Consider the following 26,770-nt stretch of genomic DNA (forward strand, 5'->3'; position numbering starts at 1 on the left):
ACAGTATTGTTAAGTATACCAGGCTGTAGCATATAGCTCTCTAGGACTGCACATTATACCTGCATGTTTTACTATAGTAATTGCTATGTAGCAGTTTTCCACTTTAATCAGACCCTGAATTATTTTTATAGGCAGCAAAGCCACCACTTATTTTGCACACACTTTTATATGTGCTTTGATTGTGGTCCCCAAGAATTATCATAACATAGAAAAAACACACAATGATGGTGAGATTTCAAAATAGTATTTTAAGTATATAAAGTTTAAAAGTCTGGCTGGTATTACTCACGATTGCCAAGTCTGGATACAATCCAACAACAGATAAAAAACCTAAAGACTTAATTTACATCAAGTTACAGAGTACCATAAAGTCCTGGTGATAAATCTAAGCAGGACTAAAGCAGTACAAGAGCAGCTTCACACAACTTTCCTGTTTGCCAATCTTACCTGCACCTAGACCTAATCAGTACCATTATTTGCACATACAAAAGGATCTCACACAGAAATGATCTCATAAAGAACAATCTATCAAGACACACAGCTAATTAGCAAGAGTGTTATTCAAAAAGTCAGAAAGTACTACAGTCAACACCGTCTACAAAACTAACTTTGACCTTTCATATACATGTATTACTAAACAAGATAAAATAAAAATACACAAAATACTTTTGAGAGAGTTTTAGACTTCATACCAATCCCGATATGGTATCATATCACTATTTTTCAACAACTTTAGGATTATAGAGCTTCCTTCTAAAGCTTTACGCCTGCACAGCATCTTGCTGTGTTTATATCACTCAGCTAAGCAGGTCTTTATTCCTCCCCATGTCTCAGTGTTTACATCTCCAAAAGTATACAATAATAGTTGTTAACATTTCAGATCCACTTTCCTATATGTAAATAACAGCACCAAGTAAAAACAACTAGGGCTTTAAAACTGAGATTAAAGTTAATCAGGTGGAAATACTATCAAATTACTGGTAACAATCACAACAATTCCAGCCAGACTGTTGTGATGCATTCTCCTTCTGCCAGCTAAGGACAGTGAGAAGGCAAGAGAACTCACAGTAAGGAAACAGGATAAGGAAAAGGAAGACGTCTGATACCAACATCCAGAAGACACCGGCTGCAACTTCCATGCAAACATAGCACTTGCAAATTAGCCGATACCTAGATACAGTTTGACCTCATTACTTGGACAGAAAAAAAGTCAACATTACCTACTATACTTGGAAACCAAATCAAGTGTCCCTAGAGAGTAAAGAACTACAACTTCCAGGCAATTAAAAAAAAAAAAAAAATCTACATTCAGCTTCATTCTATTAGTCATAAGGATGAAAATAATGCAAGGCACCTCAGAGATGAAGAGGCTAGATCTCAGTCCTAGAAGGTTACCAAAAGGTTCTTCCCAAAGGTCTTACCTTCTCTTGGAGAAGGAGAAGGGGAAGACAGGAAAATAAATTGGGAGATATCATTTACATGCCAAAATATTGGAAAATGCATTATTTTTCTCCTTTTCTAGGAATCTTAACATTATACAAAGTTCCCAAATATTTTTGAGAGTGCAATGATATTGACTGTTCAGTGTTGTTTTTTTTTTTTAAATAACAATGAAGGCTGAGAAGCGGCATTCAGATACTTTTTTTGACAAACTCTTTGAGATGCATAATCATGAAATTATTTAATACCATTTGAGTTCAGCAGTTTTTACATTTCCTGACGCTCATAAGAGTTCATGCTTTCTTAGGGAGGGGGGAAGCATATAATTTATCCTTTTTAAACAGTTGATGTTAGATCTTATTACAATATCATATTAGCTTAACAGGCTACAGCAAACTACTACTGCTGTTTGCTACTGCAGCTTTAGAAATTCCAGTGAAGTGGTAACTACACAACTGCCTGGAAGCTGAAATTTCTTAACTTCCAAATCAGCTACCATAAATGCAGATCAACTGCCCTAAGTATTCTCTTTGTTTATAAAACAATGCTCAGCTCCTTTAAACATCAGAAGCCAACTGATTCAATGTTAACTTAAAAAAATAATCTTGGATTGATAGGGTGACAAAGGAGCTCTGTTTAGAAAAATACCAAAATACATAGATCTCAGTTAAAGTTCATTAACTAGTTTCTGTATACAGGAAGTTGCAGCAATTTTAAAGCACAAAACCACTTTTTTTTGCTTAAATTAGTATGCGATATATTTTTATAATTAAACAATTATTGAACTAGTTTGCATAGAAACTGGTAGGGAATGGATAGTGAACAGTTATTTATATCTGATCCGTTTTCTAACAACAATAATAGCTAGGAGTTAAAGTACATCTTAAACTTCAAGTTGCTTACATAAATATGCACAAATACAGTATTTCCCAAACAGCTATGAAAAGTGCCAGCAAATTTTCTGTAAACATAGTATTTGGTAGAAATTTCTCATAGCTGCCAGTGAGGGGCAATCGTTCGTTAGAACAAGATGTAATTACGTAGTACAAATGCAAACAGGATTAAAGATCTGTGATTTAAAAATCAAACAAGAAACAAAATTGTTTTTAATGATAAGTTTCTATATGCACAATTCACAGATAGCAAAGCATACTGTTAAATGAAGAGGTAAAAACATCAATTTAGACTAAACGAGATAGTATGTTCAAAAAAACTGAGAAGGCTGCAGACTTTCCTTGATCTTCCTCACTTTGTATTCTGATCCAGGTTCTGCTACTAAGAGGTTCTACTACTTTAGTCTAAAAGCTGTATTTCAGCACTAACAATGCAGAAAAGGTAACTAATCTGGTACTTTTTTGGGTGAGATGGAAGGGAAGGAGAATGGTAGAACACAAGGGGGGAGAGTAGGAAATTGCTGTAAATACATCTGCGTAATGGTTCCTCTGACTACACAAGACAGTAAAATGAGTGGTAACTGCTAACTCACTAAAGTTTTTCCAAAGACTATATACAGAAGAGTAAACCCAGGAAATAATTATATATTTTAAGAGTTCTTCATCAAAATTCAGAGGCAAAATCTTTGTATTTTGTTGCATGCTTCCCAGTCCTGCTCCTCTGTCATCCATTTAAACCAGTTTAATTTTAATGTCAAATTTTAATATGTTATTACAGATATCCTACCTCATCCATCCTTTTGGTAGCACATACCATATCACAATATTATTAAACAGGCTTTTCCTCTTATGTCCATAGCTTCTTGGCCAAGACTAAAGGCAGGGCCATTCTATGCTCCTAGAACTGAGGAATACTTGGAGTAAGATGATGGCTCTTCCCAGTGTCCAAATATTTTGTACAGATATTGCCAACAGCAGCATTAACAAATATAATGTTCTGAACTAGATGTTAAGTGAATTTATATACCTATTTAGTTTAACTTATGAAAGCATGAAGAACCATAGATATTATCTAATAAGAAGGACAATTTAACATTTTCAAAGAATACAGCCAATCCTTGCCCAATCAATTGTCATCCATCAACACTGATTTCTGACTGCAAAGCAATTCTTTGCTAGGTCTGGAAGTCTCTCTCCATTCACACAGCATGATCTAAAATACTTCCCTTAACTCCTGCCTGCCAAAAGAATCCTCTTCAGTTATTTTCAAGTCACTGACTACTGGATATTCATGACAGAAGACACTAACTGTAATTACTAGTCATTCCATCTTAGCTTTGTTCAAATACAAGCCCATTCTTCAATGCCCTCCCTACAGTAGTAGCCAGTCTAGTCTGCCAAGTCCCAGTTTCACTTCTATCTCATTAACCCTTTACATCATTTTGGGGTGATACAGAATAAGGCCACAGGTACTATTACAACTTACATAAGCCACACTGTTCCCCGCCCCCCCCCCCCCCCCCCGATCCTCTGTTATCACTCAGTTAATATTTCTGTCCTTTTACAGAAATTGTTATTCTCACATCATCTTTCCTTTTGGCACCAATGCCTTATTTCTCAAATTAACTATTAATCCCTTTTAACTCTTCTCTTATCCCAAACCAGGTTTTGCCTTTGCCATCCTTCACCTTTGCTATTCAATTTATCACTCTTCATATATCCACTTGTACTCACTTGCTTTGAGAAAGAAGGCATAAAAAGCACGTGACTAAAGCAGACAGAACTGAAAGCCTTATCAGAATGCTGGTAGATCTGGATGAGGAAAAGGTATTAAAGACCACCTTAAGTTAAATTTTAAGTTAGTCACATGTATGAATTTCTCCCCCAGATTTTGCTGTGGTGTCAGCACTGGTATTAGCTCCTCCTTTTGGACACAATCCTTCAACACTTAACCTGTGGATGAGGCTTAAATCCGCCCTTCTGCTTCCCACACCATTTTGCCTTGTATCAATGATAGAAATTACTCCCTCTTCCGTACACTCTTTTAGAGAAAGTTTAGTTCATCACTAGGAGTTTTATCAATACAGTGATGCAGGTATAGCATGTTTTTTGCTTATGCAGCCTTTTTGAAGTATTTACCAGCAAAGTCCCCTGCTGAAGTGCTGAGTGTCACAGATTAGAAGTACGAACACTTCCATTATATAGACAAAAAGTAGGAACTTAGACCCCAAATCGAGGTGGTAGATACAAGTTTACCTCTCTGTCTATACCAACTTGACATGACAATCTGTCCCCAGACTCATAGTGGTAGTGGTCACAAGCTGGAAGATCTTTCAAATACCCAAAGTGATGTTCACAAGCAGTACTGCTGCTATTGCTTTTTAAATATTTCAGCTAGCAATGCCTAAATCCTAATTCAAACATAATGCAATAAATAGGTCTCAGGAGAGAGTTTCCCTTAAGTCTGCTCAAAGGCGTAAGTAGAGAGACATCTTAAATCTTCTCCATTCAAAATAGCACTTAAGATTTTTAAAATTAGCCTCAAACATATGAGCCACCAATAACTACCTTCTCATTGCTACTCTAAGTGTTTTGCAATGTAGTCTTTTAAGAACAGTGTCTTCAATTTTATTTTAAGCCTCCCCAGGTTCCACTAGAGCATAGTTTTTAGTTTTGCAAATCACCAAAGGAACTGAGAAACTTACTATTTCACTACTATCAAAGTAGTAGTGACAATTTTATAGAACGTTTGCTCAAAATTACCACCACAAATGAAAAACTAAGATACAAATCAAGCAATTCAGTAGATGGCACTCTTCCACCAAAATCAAAAGTAGAAACTATGTCCTCACATAAACAAGGGGTACCTTGGAGCTGGAATTCTTATTTTTAATATGCAAAGCTAGCTCCTACTCAGAATGTTTCTTAAATTTTTTGTGCTTTTCATAGAACTCGGAAAAATAGTATATTACATGCCAAAATATTAAGAATGATTACCATGTTTTGTTGAAATATCTGTAATTTTAGTCAGCTATTTTGTCCAGACATTTGTGCTATTACACATAGCTCCATTTCACACCACAAAAATAGCTGTGTATCAGTGTTGCATGAGGTGGTATTTTTGTGGCTTGTGTTTACCAGAAATCCAACCTGAGATGGACTATTAAAAGGTTGACATTGTCCCTAGAAGTTGCTTATGCAACCTTAATTCATATCTCCTTACACGATTATAGTCATTTATTTTTAAAAGTTTATGCACTATCTCAACATCCTTAGTAAACATTTTGCATTATTTAGCTTAAATTTTATTTTAAATTAGTGTCAAAAAGAGATAAATGGTCATTACAAAAACCTAAATTAAGTTGCCAGATTAAAAAAAACTGGCATTAAAACACACAGTTCTTCAATATTATTAAAATGTGAAGCATAGCATTAAAAATAACGCTACCCATTCCACCTTAACTCTTATTTTTAGAGTTGCTGCAGATGCCACCTTAGAACCTGTAGTTTCCTCTTTCTCAGTGTACTTGAGGACTTCAGATAGGTCCTTTCTTCAGCCCCAAGAAATGCACCACTCGACAGTGCTAAGGAGTTACCATGACAGTATAAACACAGAGCTACTGTTTTGTACAGGCTGTGGATGTCAGAAACAAATAGCTTTTATTAGCACTGGGAAGGGGATAATTCAGACAGTGTTATGAGATTTCCAAGTACCCACAGCCCAGTTTAAGACTGCAAAAGGATGGAAAACAGATCATCAACAGAAGAGCACAATCCAAGGTAGTTCTCCTATGCATCTTTCCTGCTGTTTTTCTAGTAGCCACTTTACTAGATGAGGGAAAGTATTACCTTGCAAATCTAGCTTTAGTGAGGTTTTTTTTTTTTGATGCTTTAGAGAATCTGCTCATCTTTCAGCCTTGTGCTCTTCCAGTTCCTGTCAGATTCCAAGTAATGTCTGATACTTCAGGCAGTGCTCATCTGCCCTGCTATTACAAGAATGTTTTACTTGTTTGTCACCTGCTAGTAATTTCTGAGGCTGATCAAAATTATTTTGATCAACTTTGACAGAAGGGAAGAAGTCTTGCAGATAATACTTTGCTGTAAGTTTTAGGAAAATAGGAAGCTGAGAAGAGAGGAGAAACCCAGATTAGGCCCATATCCTATCAGAGAGGAAAGGTGGCAGCATTACCTCAACATCCTAAAAATAGAGGCTCTGTATGAAATGCTGCAAGCACAGGAAACATTTCAAAAGTTACAACATGCAGGTAATTATACTACAAGATAGAGCCATATGATAGCAGGTTTCACAGATAAAATGTCTGTTTCTTTCCTGTAGATAGAAGTATCCAAAATAATGACTATCCATATATTACAACTCACTTCCTATAACAAACTGTTCCGCTTCCAAGGGAAGGGGAACCCCATTCTCCTCATATGATAGCTTGAAGGAATTGTTATACACGGCAAAGGAATTTATACACGGCAAATCATGGTTTCAAGCCCTTCAAAGATGCAGAGCTATACCTGTTTATGGCGCTCAGCACTTCCAAGGTTCCTTCACAATCCTGTAGCTTAACTGAAATATCTACCAATAATTCTGCAAGAATAAGATGGTCTTAAAATACATGCACTGAAATTTAATAGTTTGACCTCTGATTTATTAGGAGTGAGGAAAGGGTCAGGGGGGTAAAGAAAGCTGAGCATTTGTCTACACTTGCTGCATAGTCAAGGAAAGGCTGCAGAAACAGAGCAGAGGTTTTCCTTTCCACACAGTGCTGCTGTCTCCTTCACAACTACCCTGGCTCCCCAAATGCTAAGAGAAGACATTCACACTTCCACTGTTCCTCCCCCTTTTTTTAAATGGTAAAAAGAAAGCAAGGTAAAGAGCAAGTGTGCACAAAGATGTACTTGAAGAGAAATAGAGCCAGATTCCTCAAAAAAAATTACCTTCAAAATGACAGTTGCTAAAGTACAAAACTAAGGAATTTTGGACTTTTTAAGCAATTTGGTTCCCACTGGAATCCTCAGCCACTTATTTACACAGGAGAACCACTCCAAGAGAGTGAAATGGCTGCTGCTTAGTTAAAAGATAAAAGTATTTTAAAAACCTAGCAACCATACATCTTCCAAAAAAAGTAACCTCTACCATCATCACTAGTCACGGTACTACCCCCACAAATAAAATTTAAAAAAAGACATTAAAAAACCCCAAACACTCACTGTTTGAGGTAGACTATCAACACAGTCCAGAGCTTTGGGGTTTTAATGTCAAAGTCTGAAGTTACAGATGTCAAATATACAGGGTTTCCCACCTTCTCTAGGGAAATTTCCAGCTGTGGAAAACAGCGCTTCAGAAATGCCGTTAACACAAAATTATCCAGGGCCTCAGACAAAGGAAAAGTATTGTCTGGAACAAGACTCTTCATCCAACCTCAAGATAGGTTCTAAGCAGCAGATTTGGACCATTAAAATTAACATGGCATTTTAGCCTAGTCAGTTCAGACCTGCTTTGAGTCAGGAGAACCTGCACTGACACAGTGTAATTCAGTGCTTAAAATGTTTTGACTAAAACATTTGCTTTAATGTTTTGAGGGTCAGATAGCTTTTTCTACTCAGCAATAAAGAAAATGAAATTAATTAGTTTTGAAAGTTCACTTCTGTAACACCTTCCATCACAAAATAAGAAGAAACCAGCAATGTAACTCTCAGCCAGCTACGACAACTCACTAGAAGTTGCAGCACATGGTAGTTTTATATATGGTCTGCATGGTGAAGAGTAAAAATGCAGAAGGCTCAGATATAAGCTGGAGTAGTAAGCATTTAAATTGGTATCTGTCAGACTAAATCACCTGTGATGCTCCTCTTAAACATTTACTAGAAAGAAAGAAAAAAAAAAACCAACACCACACAGGGGAAAACTATTGTTTCCAAGATTTGGCTAGAAAAGTTTGAAGAGAATAAATACCATCTTTACAAGGTACCATTCAAAGTTTATTTCTTCTTTCAAATGTTAGCATAGCAGAATGACAATCTTAAACAGGAACAAATAATCCCGTTGTATATTTACAGTGGTCAGTAGCTCTGTGTGAATTAAAAAAAAAAAAAACCAAACCAAAACATTTCAAGAAAAGCATTAGACTTCCTGATGGTAAAGAATTCCACCAGAGCTAAATTCAAGTCACATATGTATTAAGAGAAAAAGCTAAGTGTATTTCCCCTTACAGAAAGAGAATCTTTACTGGTCAACTGCACGCAGATTCACTTTAATTCTTTGAAGCATTACAAGTCTGGAAGTGTTTTGCTTGCAAAGCATCCCAACTTCTTTTGCAACAAAGGACTATAAAAAAACCCTGACTGATATACTAGCACTGCAACCTTAAACCTGATTACTACTCATTTTTTCCTGTGAATGCCCAGGTTCCCAACGAAGTAGCCCGTTTAATCAAGAATCACCTACAAATCCCCACACACATTCTGAGTCTGCTTGACTCTAAACTCGGTGAGTCTGCAGAGAACAGGTAGTCTGCAAACTCACTGTGCAGTAACAAGGCTGCACAGTCAGGACAAAACCATTTCAATGGAATCAAGCCTTATCCCTCCTCACAAGCCACATACATACACAAACTCCATCCTCTTGAAGCAGAGGAGAAAGAGAAAAGAGTTAAATCATTCGCCCCAGACCACCCAAGATGGCCTCTTCTAGGATGGATACATTCTTGGAAACTATTCATGGACAAGATCTACAATTAACTCTACCAGAAACAGCACTGTACTAAAGCACACCCAAAAACCGTAAAATAGTATTTTTGAAAAATATTTTAGTAAGAAAAAGAAATCAGTCACGTACAGACACTGAAAATTGCATATGTTTAAGACAGACTAACTAGGTTTCAAAAGACAAGCAGAGATTATTTCTATTAACCAATAATTTCCAATAATTCAAAATAGTAACTATAAAAGGAAAAATCGCTTCATATAAGCTCCTCAAATACAAGTGAAAAAAAGGAACATTAACTAGTGGCCTGTTGTACAAACCCAGGATGAAGTCTGTTTTACTAAAAAACACCATGATTGACTGGAATGGATGTATCAGTCTAACATCAACAAAAATTAGTATGCTGAATGGCATTTATTAGTACTCCTTCAAAAAAAAAAAAAACCCCACCAGAAAAGTAACATACCAAATAGCTGTGACCAACACTGAGCTATTAAGAAACTTTAGACTACTAAATATTTGTAAAAGTTCTTATTAGGAGCTGAAAATAATATATTTATAATGATTCAGTATCACTCATACAGAATGCAATTACACTGATCATTTTTAAAGATTCTCCATTAATACACTAAGACAACCCTAATAACAAGTATCCCCAACTGAGTTTAATTTCATCAGAAGTGAACTCCCCCCAAATTAAGTACATTTGTATAATTTACAGTTATAGGCTTTTACTGTACTATAGCAGACAATGAGAACTTTTAGAATACAGAGTATTCTCTACTTTTGGGGTTTTTTTTTGTAGAACAAACTATGGGGACAAAATTTTCAAACTATGCTTTTAAGTATTTTACCTGTTTTATAACTGAAATCTGCTAATTTTAAGTTTGACACTAAATATAATTTCAGGAATATTTTGCAAGAACAGCATCTTTGAATGAGCTTTCCTACAGCAGATGTGATTATATTGCTAAAAACGCCAATCCATTACTCTGTAGATTAGAACAGCAAGCGTTAGTAGCATCATCTTTGTCAAACTGGGTACAACTACTATAATAGCACGCTACAACATTTGAAGAATGGCACAAAGCAGTTTTTCCCCTTTAAAACTTACTCAAGACCATTGTTTTCTGAACTTGCCCAGCACTCTGTTCTAATTGCAAGTGACCTCCACCACAGACAAAAAGCGAAGGCAGAGAATATTATCAGACCACAGTGTGATTACCACACTCGAGTTTTCACGCCAGCTTCCTTGATGTTAAAACTCACCACTACACCACACCAACACTGTTGACATTTTATATTTTACCATACCACCGAAATGCTTTCATCAACTGTTCAGGCATCTGATAAATTTTGCTTAAGCAGCAAAGATTATTTCCTTGCTAACAAACCATAGAAGCTGAGAAAATTTTAAGTTGTGTTTATAAAAATGATTACAATGTGAAGTACTGAGTTGAAATGAAGAAGTTTATGCCATCATACTGTTGAACAACTTCATAGTTAAGGAATTCCTTCCTCTGACAGGAATCAGCCAGACTAAGAACACAGGAGCCACCATACGGACTCAAGCCAGAGGTCCGTGCAGCTCAGCATTGTCTCCTACAGCAGCAATCAACGTTATTTAAGGAAAGCACACAAGCCTGGCCAGTTTTTTGTTTGGGAGTGGAAAGGGAATAGGCGGCAAACACTCCTGGTGGATTAGGTATGTTAGAGGACAAACCCCAGTCTAGTCTCTTTAGTATTTGCTTATGGAGCTGTTGTCTGTGAGTTTGTCCATTCCCCTCCCGAATGCACCAGTACAGCCTGCCAACACCATCTCTCACACCCACAAATTCTAGAATTTCACTATTCACTATATTCAAACTAAAAATTGCTTTTTATCTCTTTTAAATCAGTCTAATAGTACTTTAGTGAACGTCCCCTAGTTTTTGCACTGCAAATTTGCTAAATGACAGCTCAGCATGCATTTTAACCAGTGTCCTCTTGATTTTACAACCCTTGATCATATTTACCCCTTCTCCTCCTCTCTAAACTGAGGAGACCAAGCATTGTTAATCCTCCTGCAAGGCAGCCACTCTGTTCTCAATAATTCTAGTTTCCCTCCTCTAAATCTATACCACTTAAAATGCAGAAAGCAGGAAAACGCAGGACTCAAAATGTGGACACACCATTGTTCTATATGACAGCAAAATGATGCTTTTTTGTTCACCATGCTGCTCCAAGTTTGTTGGGCAGCTTTGGTAAAAACATCAAAAACCCAAGTTTCAGTAGTTGGTTCAGAGAAAATACATATCCACTTATCTACCAATTTGAAGCTTTGTACTTTGACTGCTGTGATCTTTATGTCTCAGCAAAGACCTAGTTCAAGCGAATCCTATTTTTCTTTAATATATTGATTATATTACATATAATATAGTACATCAAATGTTTCTAAATATACAATACACAAAGTATTATACATATCTCATGTAAATATCAGCTTGAATTCAGACAGGTGAATTACTATGAAGTTATACACAAAACTTTCAAATGAAACATTTAAGTAGTATTCTTGGAATTGAAGTAGTGTCTCCTAAGTTTCTGCAGCCTGACTAGGAATTGATTGCCTCTGCCCCCCTCCCCCCCCCCCCCCCCGTCAGTCTTGAAAATAGAGGAAGACTACATCTGTAAAGGACAACCCAACTTTAAGCAAGTTATGAAAGCCTGTAGGTCAGCAACAACAAAACACCTCCCTCCCCCCGGTTTTAGAAACCATCCTTCTTTAAGAGGGTTGCGCTAAGGTAACAGCTAGTCTGTAAGTATTCTGCCCAGGCCAGGATGCACTAGACACAGATAAATTAGGGTCATTTTTGAGCACTTAAGGGAGAAGAGCCTGTCCATAACCTTAACAAAACAGTAAGGATTTCTACAACTTCGGTCTACTGAAATGAAATGCAGGCAGCTCCTATTTTGCCAGAGGAACTGGTGACAGTGATCACCTCTAGTCCTTATTATGCCAAGGCAGACAACCTTACCCTCAGGTGCAAGAATAACAACAGCCTCATTTTTAGCTATTTTATAATGGAGAAAACCTATCAAGACAACTCTTTTAGCGACTACCATTTATTCACATTTAAACCACACACTATCACACTTCTGTCCCCTTTGGAATTCTAATCTCTGGTACTAAAACAGAGCTAGCTTTAAACAAAGTCTGCAGCAAATACAAGTCAGTTCTGCTGCAAAGTAGGGGACCAAACAGATACTGATGCATTCAGATATTAATCACTTAGGTCTCCAATTATAGCTATGCACCAGCTGTGATGCCTATGTACTTGCAGATCTGTAGAAGTTAAGTTTTTATTTCTCTAGAGCTGTATTTGCAAACTGCTGTAACAGGGTCCTTTACAGCTGTTAGCACTAATACTACACCTGAATGCATTACAGGTAACTTTCCTGCATTAAAAAGAGATATGTTTACTAAGTTTCAGTCAGTTTATCTACAGAAAACTACAGGAGGTAAAATAGGCTGCACAAACATCAAAAAACCTGGTCTGGAAATGACAGAATGCACTGTCAGTTACACAAAACAAGACTATCACGAAGTACTGGAACTGCTTCTGGTTGTGATATGCTAAAATGCAAAACTGCAGTTCCTAAATATTTTGTAACCAAACTTCACTGTTAGCACCTTCTGATGTGCTGCTTCTCCCACTGGGAATTGCCAGCAGAAAGAATAGATGATCAAAAGTCAGTAAAGTTTGTTCAGGAAATGCCACCTCCTCCCCACATTTTTTTTTCTTTTTACCAAGAGCAGCATTTATTTGATCTGGAAGTTATTGACAGAGTTCATATGGAAAAAAAACCCAAACCAAAACCCAACAAAACCACAGTTCTTTTAAACTGTTATAGTTCAAAAGTTAAGTAGTTTTTGTCCTTCGCTACTCACTTAAGAAAAGAAACAATATTATAAAAGTTAACATTTGCTCCCTCTTCCTCACAGCATCCTCTAAAGCATGTATAAATCCCATTCTATTTTACTTTTTCTTTTTTTTTACTATTCCTTTGACTATTAACATAATTGGGACTATGTTCACAGTATTTCCATGGGCAATGTCTGAAAGAAAACAAAGTACAACAGCCAAGTCCTATGCAGCCACATATACTGTGGGTAATTGAAAAAAGTTTTTGGACCTGTTTTTGTTCAGTTTTTTTTAACTGAAAGATAGAGAAGTAAGTACAAAACAAGTTTAAGAAAATGGTAGTATTCTTTGTGAGTGGCTGCTATTAGAATACTATTACCTTTGACCAGCAGCCCTTATGAAAACATGGGGACATTACTAATAAGATTGTGGACTTTAAAGAGGTAGGCTAACCGATCTCTCTTTTCCAGCTTAGAAACTCACCAGGATTTCTTTCCAAAGTGTTATATTTCCCACCTAATGATTTTAAAGAATTAAGGGAAATTCACCATCCCAGCAAGAAATCTCATCGTATTTAGTCACTTAAATGGAAGTTTATTGGGGCTTTTTTGGGTGGCTTTCCTTTTTATTTGACATTTAAGGGCGGCTGTGAAGCTAATCTCATTGCACCAGTTCACTGCACAAGTTTGGAACACATATAAAAGGGAATGCCAGGCAAGTTATTGCTATGCAGCCCATTCCGCATATTAATAAGCATCACTAAAGCTTAGTAAGTGTACTTCTAATATCAACACTACAAAGTTCAGTCAAGAATGTTTTTCAACTGTGAAGATGAACATCTGCTCTGTTTAACAAGGTAGTAAGACTGGATAGAGCATATGCTAAAAAAGTTACAGGCACACTAATGCTACCAATTTAACATTAAGTTATCACAAAAAATTAGCATTCTATTCTTTTTCCCTAATGAGCAAGTAGAAAAATGCAAATTGCTTTTTTCCATCTGCTGCTGCTGACTACAAGTTGGTGTTACTAGGTGGGGAAGAGGCAGGACCTTCAGTAGAAAAGGTTATAAAAAATAGTGGATACCAGCTGGATTACCTCTTTAGTTGGCTACTCTTGAAGCGTTAAATATAATCTTAACATGAACCGAAGAGCTAATAATGTTAATCGAACACATCAGAGTATAAACCTGGAAGCACCTTCAAGAGGCTATGCAATGCAATCCCTGGCTTGAAATGGCATGAATCACACAAAATAAAATAGCTTGCTAAGCAGAAGTACAAAGGCCTTGCTTCCTTTGGATCTGCATCCTTTCTTTAGTTCCCTGGTTTCCAGAGTTAAAACAGCTCTTGTGAAGACTTTTCACAAGAATATAGGAGAAGGAAAAGACAATTAGTTCTTCAGAGAATCCATGGGAGATACCTCAAAAGGGTGAGTTTGGTCTACAGCTTTCTTGGAGAACTAACCTCTTCTCTCCACCAGTATTGCTCTTATGAACACTGTCTGGTTTGAGTGGGACAGGCTAAGACTTATTCTGGACATGGAAGCCATGGTCACTGCAATTATCTCAATTTTAGAAGGAAATTAAGCATCAAGTTACCCAAACAAAAACAAGGTTTTGTTATTACCTTTAAGGCACTTATGAAACAAAATCCCATGACATTCAGTAAAATGAATAAAGTAGCCTTTAGTTATTTCCATCAAGCTATAAACTTCTCTCTGTAGAACAGTGATCAAGTAACTGATTTTGCAAACTGCAACACTTCAGACTGCACTTTTTCAAGTATTACAAGATCAGCATCATTGTTATTATGAAAAATTTCATTTTCACATGTTTTAATTAGCTCAATCAGCATAACCTAGCATTCAAAGCATTTAATCTTGCACTTTGTTTTCTATACTAGCAGACACACATTTCAAGTTTCACCTACTTTCGCTATTCTTGATACTTAAGATAAAGATAAAATTCAAAGCAAATGAAAACTCTGTAAGTACAGAACCACTGATGCAGCGTAGAACTACTGCAGACAAATGACTAGGGAATATATATTCCTGAACTTCAGTGAAAAATTTTTACTAATACAATATTAGAATCAATCTTAATTCAGCAATTGATATAGCTGTCTCAATACAAGTATATCAATAACTAGAATTTTTTTTTTTAAGAGAAGCTTAGGGATTCAAAATAGACTAAGTCTTTGCACAAAGTGATTAAGTTAGGACAACTAGTACGCAGACCAAGGCTGTTATCAAGTTGTACAGATCTCAGATATAAAAGCAGTTTTAGAATCTCTTACCAAGGAGATATTTTAACTGTAAAACAAAATGGTTCTCATTCGTGGCAGAGAGTCTTAAACTGAACATGAACGTGTCAGATCAGGCTAAATGATAGCCACAGAAAAAGTAATTTAATTAAAGCACTGTAAAAATCAAGATGAATCAGGATTCAGTATGAGTCTCCAGAGGCTGACAGAATTGCTACATATTTTAGAAATCTACTAAATAAGGAATTATACCACTCTCCCACAGTCCTCACTAGTGAAATATTTCAGTTTTAGCTATTTCCAAGACCTTCATAATTTTAAACTATGCCTAAATTCAGTGATACAAATATCACTGCCAGAAATTTAAATTATGTCATTAGACCTTCACCTGTATTTGCACTGGAAGTCAACAGAAGTAGTAACTTAGTGTTCCCTTTGATAAACATGTAAGCTGTATTATCAAGTGCCTATGACAGAAGCATTGACATGAAAAAGGTCATTTAAGTTATCACCTAATACTAATCACCTCAGAATACTAAGAGGCTATGTTGTCAGCATTCAAGTACCAATTATGATACCACAATTTAAACTTACAGTTCAGCAAAATAAGATAACTTCAAAAGCTGCTGAAAGACAGCATACTGACAGTGGGTAAGCAATGTGCTCTCATATGTGGTTTTGGTTCACAAGTACCACAAACTTCTTCCTCAGGCCAGCAAACAAATAAATACACTTCATGTCAAAGAATTAGATCTCTGGAGAAGTAGAGTCTTGTCTACTTAACCAGGTGTACTTTGCAGGATTAAGAATCTGCATTTTTCAAAAAAATTATAATGATCAGTTTGATGGTACACTCCAGGATAGGCCACATCAAGAGCAGCAAGAGGAAAAGAGAAGACCCAAGAGATTAAAAGACCTGCTGCAGAATTAACTCTCTCAAAACTGCTAAGGACTCATTTTTTTCAAAATGTAAAACCATTACCAGATAGCTAAGATTAAGGACAAAGTGAACTGTTCCCAAAATCTGTATCCTCCAGTTTTGTTTAACTTCATATAGAATGTAATAATTCACAAGTTTTATTCTGTTTTTCACTGAGCTTCTACATAGATAACCCTACAAAAATAGATGTGCTATGGGAACCCTGATAAATAACACGGGGTTTTACTGTTCCATTAAACTGAGAAACAAAAAACAGTTGTAGAAGTGTAATAGGAAACACAAAAATAACTGAGGGCACTTCTAGTCACCTTAAAGGTAATGTGTAAGAACACTTCTCTTTGACTTGTGAAACCTTTGTAAAAATAGAGACCTGGACACTTAGAGGAAGTCTAATGCAGTTACAAAATTTCTGCCAAACAGGAAGTTTTGTTAGGAAGGGTTTGCAATCTTGATTTGTACTTTCAAGCTTTCTTTATCACATCTCAAATCGTGAGTTGTTTCTACTTTTTCAGACATGACTTTACTGAAACTGCTCTTTCTTCTCCTGCAGCAATAATGCTACTTCAGTTCTAAAAGCCCTTCCACAGTGACTGAGAAAGAACAAATTCAGTAAAACGTCAAATTAAGAGCCTAGTGAATTGAGAGCACTGTACCAGAAGCCTGAAAGCCTAAGCTGGGTCCCAGCTGTTCAATTCCCTGTTACATTTTACCCCAACAACATCAGATCACACAATCCATACCACCTCAGTGTTTCACAAATGGCTAGGAGGTACAAGGAAACAGGCCATGCTAGTGCTACAGTAACACCTGCAGCCTTGCAAGCTTTGCATGCTTTCCAAAGACGTTTCCTTCCCCAAGCTCACTATGACCCAGCAAGTTTGAAGCTGGCAAGGCTATATCCATTAGGCTACTACTCTGTCAGTAAAATAGCTACAGGGAAGAAAAGTTTTCATTCTAAAGTTCATTTTTGTAAATTACAGTATGATATTTAATACAGTTATAGTTCAGGTATTTTTGAACAAAAGCAATTGCTACTAAAAGCTGTTTAGTAGAACTACAGTATATGCGATAATACATCAAAGACCCATTCAATTTTCTTGCTTTGATGAAAGTATCACCAAGTCTCCCAACAAGTGTAACCATGGATTTAAAAAAGCACACCATCCTATTTCATTATGAAGAACTCAGTCATAGCTTTCTCTGTGTAGGATTAACTTGCTGTAATTCCATACAGTTTTAAGAGTTACATGTTTCATCATGGCATTTTGGCCTTATTTCATTTCAGAATATCCAAGGTAGTTGATTTTCTTCATTTAGAGGATGGGGATTTTTCACTGAAAGAACAATGTAAGAGAGAGCTAATGATACCCACATGAACTAAGTGCTGGAAGATATGATAAGAAATGTGGTAGTATTAAAAGAAACGGAAATATGGTAAGATTAATGTATGTTTTAAGCAAAATAGTTTTCTTGTTTAAACTACTCCATGTGAACTGGGTGGCAAGGTAGCCAATAAACATTTTCTTATTAACAGATAATCACAGAGTCTCTCTGGCATGACACTATTGCAATATTTTTAGTAGCTTTACCAGTGTACTCTTCCCAAAACAGGAATATTTGTTTGAAGCCCAGAAGAACGTTGGCAAAGGTTGAGACTATTCTCTTCAGTGTACAAATGCCAAAACAAACCTGACAATTCACAAAACAGTAGTTTAGTTCAACTTTGGTATAGTCACAGAATAATTTAGGTTGGAAAGGACCTCCCAAGTTCACCTGATCCAGTCTCCCACTTGAAGCTGTGCCAACTTCAGTTAGATGCTCAGTTTGAAGAACTGAAATCTTTGCTCTGCATACTGTAAACACAACTCCAGCTGTTGCCCTACTGCCCTTCCTCCAGAAGGGAGAAAGAGCAGGTGTAGAGCTACTTAAAAAAACCACCAAAACCCAAAACCACCTCAAGCTGATGTTTCAGTGAGAGGAAAAAAAACCCAGACTGCCTTTCATAGTCTGAATGATCCAAAGGAAAAGCATTTTTACTGGATATAAAAACATCACAAGTTTGAAATGGAATTTTGTTAGAGCTTCAGAGAATTCACTGAATTGCTTGAAGTTTTTGGTATACATGTACAGCAAAACTACCCAGATGCAGCAACATAAACATTTAATCAGAAACTGACTGCATGGAACCACACATCCAAGCTTTGAGCTATTTTGATCAAAGAATAACAGTTGTGAGTTCTTCTCACAAAGGCCAGAGAATGGAAGTCACAGAAAGCAAGTTTTATATGCCTCAAATATGAAAACTTCAGCCATTGCTTACATAAAAGTCATCTTTTATGGCTGAAAAGAATGGGGGGAAATGAACAGATGCTGACATTCAGAGTGATTGGGATCTTCAGATATTTAATGACAGAATGACGAACAATCTAATTTTTCTCCTTCCTGTGAACTGGGTTTGCAACAGAAAACAACCCCAAATTTTAATTAAAGAACCTATTCTGCTCGGGAATAAAGAGTCCTAGGCATAATTTGGTCTGTGTGGAAGGCACAACACTTATTCTACAGGTGTAGAATAAGTTCCTTCATTCCTTTATTCTCAAGAATTTCTAGTGGAAATGGTCTTCCTTTTTAGAATTCTCTCTATCAAGAAAGAGACTGAGCTCCAAGCTGCAAATGAGTATTTTTAAGGCATGAAGCACCAATAAAGATATTGCATTCATATTGGCAGGCAATCAAAATACATCTCATTTGATATACTGTCCTAGTTTTGCTATTGAGAAATTAAAGCACAGAAAACTGAAGAAACTTGTTTACTATGGAGCAGTTAACCAGCAGGGAGCAGGAGATTTCCTTTAAATTTTCTGCTTTAGCTTCAAAGCTTATTCTACCTCCTATAAAGGCAAACAAAAAAGCTCAGCCAACTATTAAGTCCACAGCCCTGTACAATTAGTAAACTAAAGTTTTGAGGAAACATCATCCTAAAGACAGACAAATCCTAAAAAAGGCCATTTCACCTTTCTCAAACCTCTTTACAGTTTAATGCTATGCTGTTCAGGTCACATTTGACTTCTAGAGGGACTTTTAAGCAGAAGAGTGAAAACAATGGACAGCATGGAAGCAGGGCTACTACTTATGATACTGAACACTGCCAGGATGTCACAGGGTGAAGTCTACCCAATTACACCATTCAGGCAAGTTAAACCCTGAGTACATATACTCAACTCTAGCTCATTAGAAGGTTTTTATATCTGCTGGGAAAACAAAGCACAGAATTACGCACAAAACTTCATAAAAAACTATGGACTGTTTGTCCTGCTGTAATGGTTTGGGTATGCACAGGAAAGAAGCAAAGCATAGATGAACTAACTTTTAACTACTTGATATCTAACGCATTTGGGACAGGAGATCAAAAGGTGAAAGCCACCCTGGTAACAACTGCTAAATCCCTTTAAGTATGAAGAAAGTCAAAGAGATTGGCCTGCAGTGACAAATGAGGCCACCAGCAGCTTACACTGACCATTGCAGTTGAAATCAGTAACAAGCACAATTGCTCCTTGTGGGGAATACATCCACAAACACCCAGCACTGTGCAGAAGGGTGAGCCTGAGGCAGAATTGTCACACATAAGAGCCAGACCACCAGCCAAGACTCAAACATCTCAACCAGCTGGAACGAGTGTCCTCTGATCAGCACCACGAACTCAGAGGAACAACTGGATCGGCATGAGCAGATTAGCATGGGTGTATGCAAGATAAAGAAATTTAAGATTTTATGTCACACAGCGCTGTGCTTCTGCTCTTGTGTCTACCTCATCATTCAATTTCCCCTGCAGTACAGAAAACAGAATCAAATGGCTTAACTATTTTCAACAGATCCTGATGTCAGGGAAATGGTCACATCAGCTAGCTGTTCTATAGTCAAGAGTAGCACGTCCAGCATCTGACCTCTCTCCAAGCTTTGTATCCTACTAAGCTATATACTTTGTAACTTTCCCCTCACACACAGTAAAGGAATCAAGTTTTTGTCCATAGCTCAAAACAGAAGAACAGAGCCTTTGTTACTAATTGCTCAAAATGTTCCTTTCTATGGAGGGCACAAAATAACTTCTCTAATTAAGGATAATACCTGAGCAATACCAGCTTGCCTCAGAAACACTTGCTTTTAAGTCTCCTAGCTAAATCAGAGTTAGAAATATTTCTATGTAACCCTGGAAGTAGAATCAAGGTTTTTTTTTTTAAAGGAACACAAGGGATACACCGCTCAAGATAAGCTAGTGAATAATCCCAAACTGTAACTTGGGTGACTCCCAAGGTTTAAGGTTTACACTAAAAGCAGTCTCAATATTTTTATGGACTTCTCTCCCTCTTAAAACTGCAAGATCTAGAACCAACTGCTGCTTATGGGCACAGAATGGCAAAGCCCTGCCTCTGGCACGCTAAGTCACCAACTCCACAATGCTCTCCTCCAATTTTAACCCATCAAGCCTAGGATCAGGGACAAAGAATATTAACACAGAGTAGTACTTCTACTTCTAATCCAATTAGTGAAACACACCACCTATAGTTTAGGTATTTCCATTTTCACAATTACTTTGTGGATTCAGAGAATTCAATACAGTGTTGACATTATTTAGTATATTTATCAATTAGAGATAAAGACAAAGTCAGTGAATTCCCAGTATATTTGTATCCACAGACTTTGGTCCTTCAGAAAAAGCTTTAGTTATATTTTTACATGTCACTGTATCAATACTAGAGACAACATTTAGTATCTGGGTATTAAAATTCTCTCTGTTCCTCCACTAGCAGTTAGAGTCCTCGTAAAGAAGAATGAGATGGGAGTGTGGTTAAGAAAATTCCTGCTCACATTAATCTGTTCTAATCAATACTGGTTTTGAAGTTAAAATACCTGAATTGCAGACTGCTCAAATACAGAGAACATACTCTGTAAAGAGGTTAGCTGATAAATGGCCCGAAGTCAATCAGGACTGAATATTAATTTCTTCACATATTAATGAAATCTAAAACAGGTTAGCTCATTCCTTGATTTAAGAATATTTTATCTTTAATATCTTTTCGAAAAAAAAACTTGCTTCACAATTCCTCAGATCACTTACTTGCAATAGGAAGGAAGTGAAAGCTTGACAAGATGCACCTATACTTGAAGATGCAAGGAAAACACTACTACCCAGCTCCCATCTGCTGGTAGGCAATGAAAGAAGCATTATCATTCCTTTACTTCCATACTCTCACAACATGAATGCAGAAGAAAATGAGGATTGACTTTTCTCCCACTTTTAGTATTTACTTCTCAATGAATACCTCTTTACTGACTGTCAGTCATTCTAGTCCACACCTCATTTCAATTAAAAACACTTTCGCAGCTTTAAAGAGTAAGTGGCTCTCACTTTAATGAATCCTTGCACATAATTTATTGTTCATAAAAACCTTAGCAGGTAAAGCATCCTGTAGGTCAACAAGCAGTTTTTCGTTGTGTTTTTATCTTTGAGCAATAGAATGAAATAAGCACTTCTTGCAAGTTTCACTCCTTCCCAAAGAGTGATTTTCAAACCTGTTTCACTAGGCAGAAGGCGAGAGGCTGGTTTTAGATTGGGAACATGTCTGAGTCTACCCCTTCTGCCTGCACTCCTCCATCCCAAAGAGCAAGTAATCACAGAAGATGTAACTTCTGCAGTGTGTTGGGTTACAGGACTAACCTACCAGCTAAGGTTGAGGGCTTTTAACCAGTTCTTCCAAGAATGAAGATCTGTATCAATGTACTGAGAAGCATATTCATCTTCATCAAGTTAGGGGAGCACAAATGTTTCAGCCTCTGCATGAAACTTCTTCCCTTCCCTTAGGAAATACATTTTCTGTCAATGTTACTGCTTCCTCTCACAGTAACTGTTTCTTCCCTCACAATCTTGCAATACTTCTCTCGATTATTTAGAAAGCAATTCAGTTCACACTCTGAGAATTCACAGGTGTAGTCATAGATGAGTGCCAGTAAACAGGTTTTATCAAGTCATCATTACCCAAACTGCAACATCATGTTGCCCAAAATTACAGGTGAGTAAGCTCTAAACAGGTGCATTTTGATCTTTCCTTTTCCCCCAACCCAAATCCTTACTTTTAGGTCTCTCTGTTTTCTCATCTATTCTACCAATATGAGAGTAATTAACAGCATCACCCATCCATACTTCATTCTTCACTTAAATCAACTTTATCACCTTTTTTAAACCAAAATTTATGGAGTTAAGGGTAGTTTCAAATAGGGCATTAAGAGCACTGTGTGGTCACTACTGTTACTCATACTTTGAATTAAGAGATCTTGGGAGTTCATAATAGATATCATTATAGATACCATACAAGCTACTTCACTTCAGCCTCTTCTTTAAACCTCGGATTTGATACTGAAGTTCTAATTTTTCAACTTGTAAAAGACAACCCTCTTAAGGCAATTAACCTTACAGACAGAGTAGTGATGTTACAGAAGGAAACAAAAAAAGGTCTACTTGCAGACTAATATAAGCAGCAATGGAAAAGGAAAAGATGAGATTTACCTACAGTTTAAAGAGGATTAAGTCAATTTTTCTAGCAAGATGGCCTAAGCCTTCCCCAAAAAGGTCACAGTTCAGTCAATTTCAGGACAACAGAGAATTCAATTCATTCTCTTCTGCTGAAAAGTAAGGTTTGGGTAATGGCACTGTGGATTAAAGAATCTACAGGGCATCTTCTTTCAAAAATAAAAGTTTAAACACATATGTTATTACATGGCTTGGATAGTGCCATATGGCTATGGTACCATATGGCTACAAACATATGGGTAGTTCACTTTTTAGCGAACAAAAAGAAGCAGGGTTACTGGTGCTTTATTCCACAAATTCATTCTGCTCATCTCAGTTGCTCGGAAACTATTAGTGAGATACAATTCCTGTACCCTTTAGTGTCCCCACTTGAAACCATCTTTTGGCAACACAGAAGCAGTAGCAGGTAACTACAATATTACAAAGCTTATCTCAAGAACAAGACAAAAAAAAAAAAAGAAAACCCAAAAAACCCCACCACACAGCATAAAATTTTTCAATCCCAGAGGATATAGCAGAACAACAAAAGAGAGCTCAGCCCAGGTCTCTCTTCAGATTTGCAGTCAGCTGCTGTAAACTGTCAGCACACTAGTAAGCCTCTACAAAATGTATACATTACCTTGAGATAATGGGGACTGAGCAGCCATACCTCACATCATTAATACAACCTGAACTGACACAAAGAACCACCAGAACAGCCAGGCCACCCACCAACAGAAAACCGAGCTTTTTTCTCCCCTCCTCCATACCTGGTTCCCACCAGACTTCTGAATGGTTCCAGCAGCTGAATCAAAACATCACTTGCGTGAGGTGCACTAAATCCACTTCAGAATATAAAAGGATACAGCCTTAGTGCTCCAGTCTGAGTCCCGATGGCCAGTATCTTCTGAACAGGATCAAATGCCAAGGCTGAAGGTTGATAGGGGAAACCATGGCGTACAGTCTAACAAGTCAGAGCATTGCAGTAATGATGGGTCAAGCAGCAGACCAAAAATAAACAGAATCAGTATCGTGTGTTAGGGAACAGGATTCAGTGTTAATCACAATTAAGAAAGGAACTACAAAGCATTTTAACAACAGACTGAGAAAATCAGCTGTCTTACATGAACCAATTATAAAAGATTTTTTTTTTAGTCATAATTACTCATTCATCCTTCATCATCAAGTGGCAGTCATACCTACTGAAACTTAACTTGAATCTTACGTTTCTTCTGTACAAAGACTGGATCAACTCAGCATTTTTTTTTTTCATCTACCTCATTCTCTGAGTAATCTTATTTTCAGCTCTAACAAAGGCACTAAACTATTAAAATTTGAGATGTTCCTAGGAAGTTTGGCAACAAAGCCAGACTTGTCATTGAAACTATTACAAATTACTAGACCTGCTTTTCTGAGAATCACTTCAATTTCAATCCAACAGGCCCCACATGACAGTGCAACCTCTCTCAGCACGTTAAGAAAAAACACAAACCAAGCTCCACAGAACCAATCTCTCGCCCTCTGCTTCCTCCAAAGAGGAAAAAACAGCCCCCAAAATAGACAAAAGAAAAAAAACCCCTCAACTATAGGATTCTTTCTTAACATGAAGCTATTGGCACATTTAGCTTTTTGGTTAGCCAAGACTAATTTGGTAATTGACCATGCAATAACTCCACTACACTTCTCAGGCTGCAATTAAGCAGAATTGAGAACATAACAAAAAAAGAGTCACCTACTCTTTTCTCTGTTATAAACATACACAACACAAGGCACACAAATGCTAGCTTTTCCATTCAAAACTTTTAGTTTAAAGCAGTTATTTTAGGACCTCATAAATGCAGAGAAAACTTCTGATATACTCCTTTTACTTCACTGAAGTTGCAGGCGTACCCTGCAACTCTCAGTATTTCACAGTGAATAAAATCTAACTGATAACAGCTCTGCTCTTTTCCATGTCCTTCGTGAACAACTTGCAAAAGTGGCAGAAACGCCTGCAATACTAGATAAAACAAGGAGGAGAATCCACAAACAAGCTCATCCATATCAAGCTGGGCCATGGATGCATTGTAAAGATAAAAAATGGGTATTGATATTCAAATCAGTTTTTATTGCTCTTGGTACAGCTGGTGCATTAATTCGCTGCATCATTTTCTGAAGTGTGCAGACACAAACTGCAGTTATTCTATCACGCACAAGCAAATTAAGAAAACCAGGAACTTTTCCTCTGTCTCTGGAGAACATTTGCAACAGCAGCATCGGCAACTTGGCAACACTGCAGCGAAACCACCACAAACGTCTACAGCCTTTTTCAGGCGCAAAGGAACAGGATAAATGCATTTCCAAATAACGCAGAGTGACAGATCCCCTGTCCTTCGGGCCCATTAGCAGAGGCTTCTACTCAAATGCCGCGATAATCAGATCTGCACTACAGCTAGGTATCGCTCCTTCCCCCATCCATCCCACTCTTTCTACGAAGCCTTCGTGAACACAGTCAATATTACACGACAAACCCTGAAACTCTCCAGGAAAGATGACCACGGAAATCCAACAAGACCCGTACATCTACACCCACCGCTTCCTTCCCTTCTTCCCCCCGCTCCCCAAATAATAAATCCAAACAAGTAAACAGGAGCGGCGGGCAGGCTCGGCGGGGTCGGTACCGACAAGCAAAGCCCGCAGAGCCCACCGCGGCGGTGCGCCCCCTTCCCCGGCCGCCAGCCGGCTCGGGGCTGCAGCATTCATTCACCTTGCAGAGCTGGAAGTGCTCGGACTGGAGCGTCTCCTGGATTTCGGTCTCCCGGTTCCCCGCCTGCTGCTGCTGCGCGGCGGACGACGCCGAGGCGGCGGAGGAGACCGCCGTCAGGCCGTCCAGCACCTTCCTGATGTTAAATTTCCTCATGGTCTTCGGCGGCGGCGCTCCCCGCTCCCCCGGCCTCGCCGCCGCCGCGCTGCCGCTGTCACCGCCGCCCGCCGCGCCGCGACGCCCGCCCCGCAGGCGGCAGACGAGCCCCCGCCGGGAGGGCGGTGCAGGGGCGGCCCGCGATCGGGGGCGCCGCGCTCTCCGCCGCGGGGCAGCGCTCCTCCTCGTCCGCGGGGAGGGCGGCGAGGGTCAGTCCGGCAGCGCAGGGGCGCTCCTCATCGGGGCCCGCGGGCTCGGAGACGGAGACTGGAGCCAAGCAAACAGGAGCCGGTCAGCCCACCAGCGCCGCCACCGCCGGTCCCAGACTCGCCGCCCGCGGCCGCTCCGCGCCCCGCCCGCCGGGGCGCACGGCGCGCCCCGGGCCCGGCCGGCCCCGCCCCGGCCCGGCCGCCCCTCCCGCCGCCGGGGGTGTGCGGGCTGCCTCTCCGCGGAGCCTCCGCGTCTTCCCGCGCAGCCCGCCTCACATCGTGGCAGCCGCGGCCACCGCCGTCATCCGTCTCTGCGTGCGTGCGTGTGTGTGTGTGTGTGTGTGTGTGTGTGTGCGCGTGAGTGCGCCGGTCCCCTCCCGCCGCCGCCGCCGCAGTCTCTCCCCCCCTCGCAGGCGCCCGCCCCGCGGCTCGGCTCAGGCACCCTCCGCCTCCTCAGAGCTGCGTGTGCCGCCAGCCAGTCACCAGCGGGGCTTCTGCCGGCTGCTGCCAGCGGCTGCTGCCGCCGCCCGCCCCCACAACCATCCTCCTCCTCCTCCTCCTCCTGCCGCCGCGGAGGGCGCCTCCCCCGCCTCACGGTCGCTCCCCCTTGCCTGACAACGCGGAAGCACAGCGCCCCGGGGAGGAGCAGCGGAGGCGACTACCGCGGCGCCCTGCCTCGAAGCGGCGGCGGCGTGGCCGCGCATGCGCGCTAGGAGCGCCGGCACCCGGATGTAGCCGTGTCGGCTCCCCCCCGCCGCGCCGCGCCGCGCCGCGCCGCGTGAGGGCCGGGGCGGCGTAGGGGGTGCGGGTGGGGTGCGGCGGCGGGCGAGCGGGGCGCGGCGCGGCGACGAGAGCACCGCGCCGAGCGTGAGCTGGGTGTTGGCCTCCGACCAGGCGGAGGCGGGAGCAGGTAACAGGTGGTGGCGGCGGCCGGAGGCTG

At 39.3% G+C, this 26,770-nt stretch overlaps 1 protein-coding gene across 11 annotated transcripts in view; it reads right to left on the reverse strand.

Annotated features, from left to right (window-relative positions):
• The window catches only part of STXBP5 (syntaxin binding protein 5), a 115,663-nt gene extending 89,143 nt beyond the window's left edge, over positions 1–26,520 (reverse strand). For 9 of the 11 annotated variants that reach the window (XR_012775303.1, XM_075499051.1, XM_075499048.1 and 6 more), the window contains exons 1-2: positions 25,469–26,190; positions 23,589–23,686 (exon numbers count right to left, since the gene is read on the reverse strand). Coding sequence is in view for 10 of the 11 variants with exons in the window: in XM_075499051.1 (XP_075355166.1) it covers positions 23,589–23,686; positions 25,469–25,621 (251 nt within the window). In the remaining variant the exon portion in view is untranslated. Of the gene's footprint in view, positions 1–23,588; positions 23,687–25,468; positions 26,191–26,272; positions 26,315–26,441 lie in introns of those variants that run through there. The other 2 variants (XM_075499041.1, XM_075499043.1) reach the window with 2 other exon arrangements.
• Positions 26,521–26,770: the final 250 nt, after the last annotated feature.

This window comes from Mycteria americana, chromosome 3 (genome assembly GCF_035582795.1).
Source record: "Mycteria americana isolate JAX WOST 10 ecotype Jacksonville Zoo and Gardens chromosome 3, USCA_MyAme_1.0, whole genome shotgun sequence".
NCBI classification, from domain to species: domain Eukaryota; kingdom Metazoa; phylum Chordata; class Aves; order Ciconiiformes; family Ciconiidae; genus Mycteria; species Mycteria americana.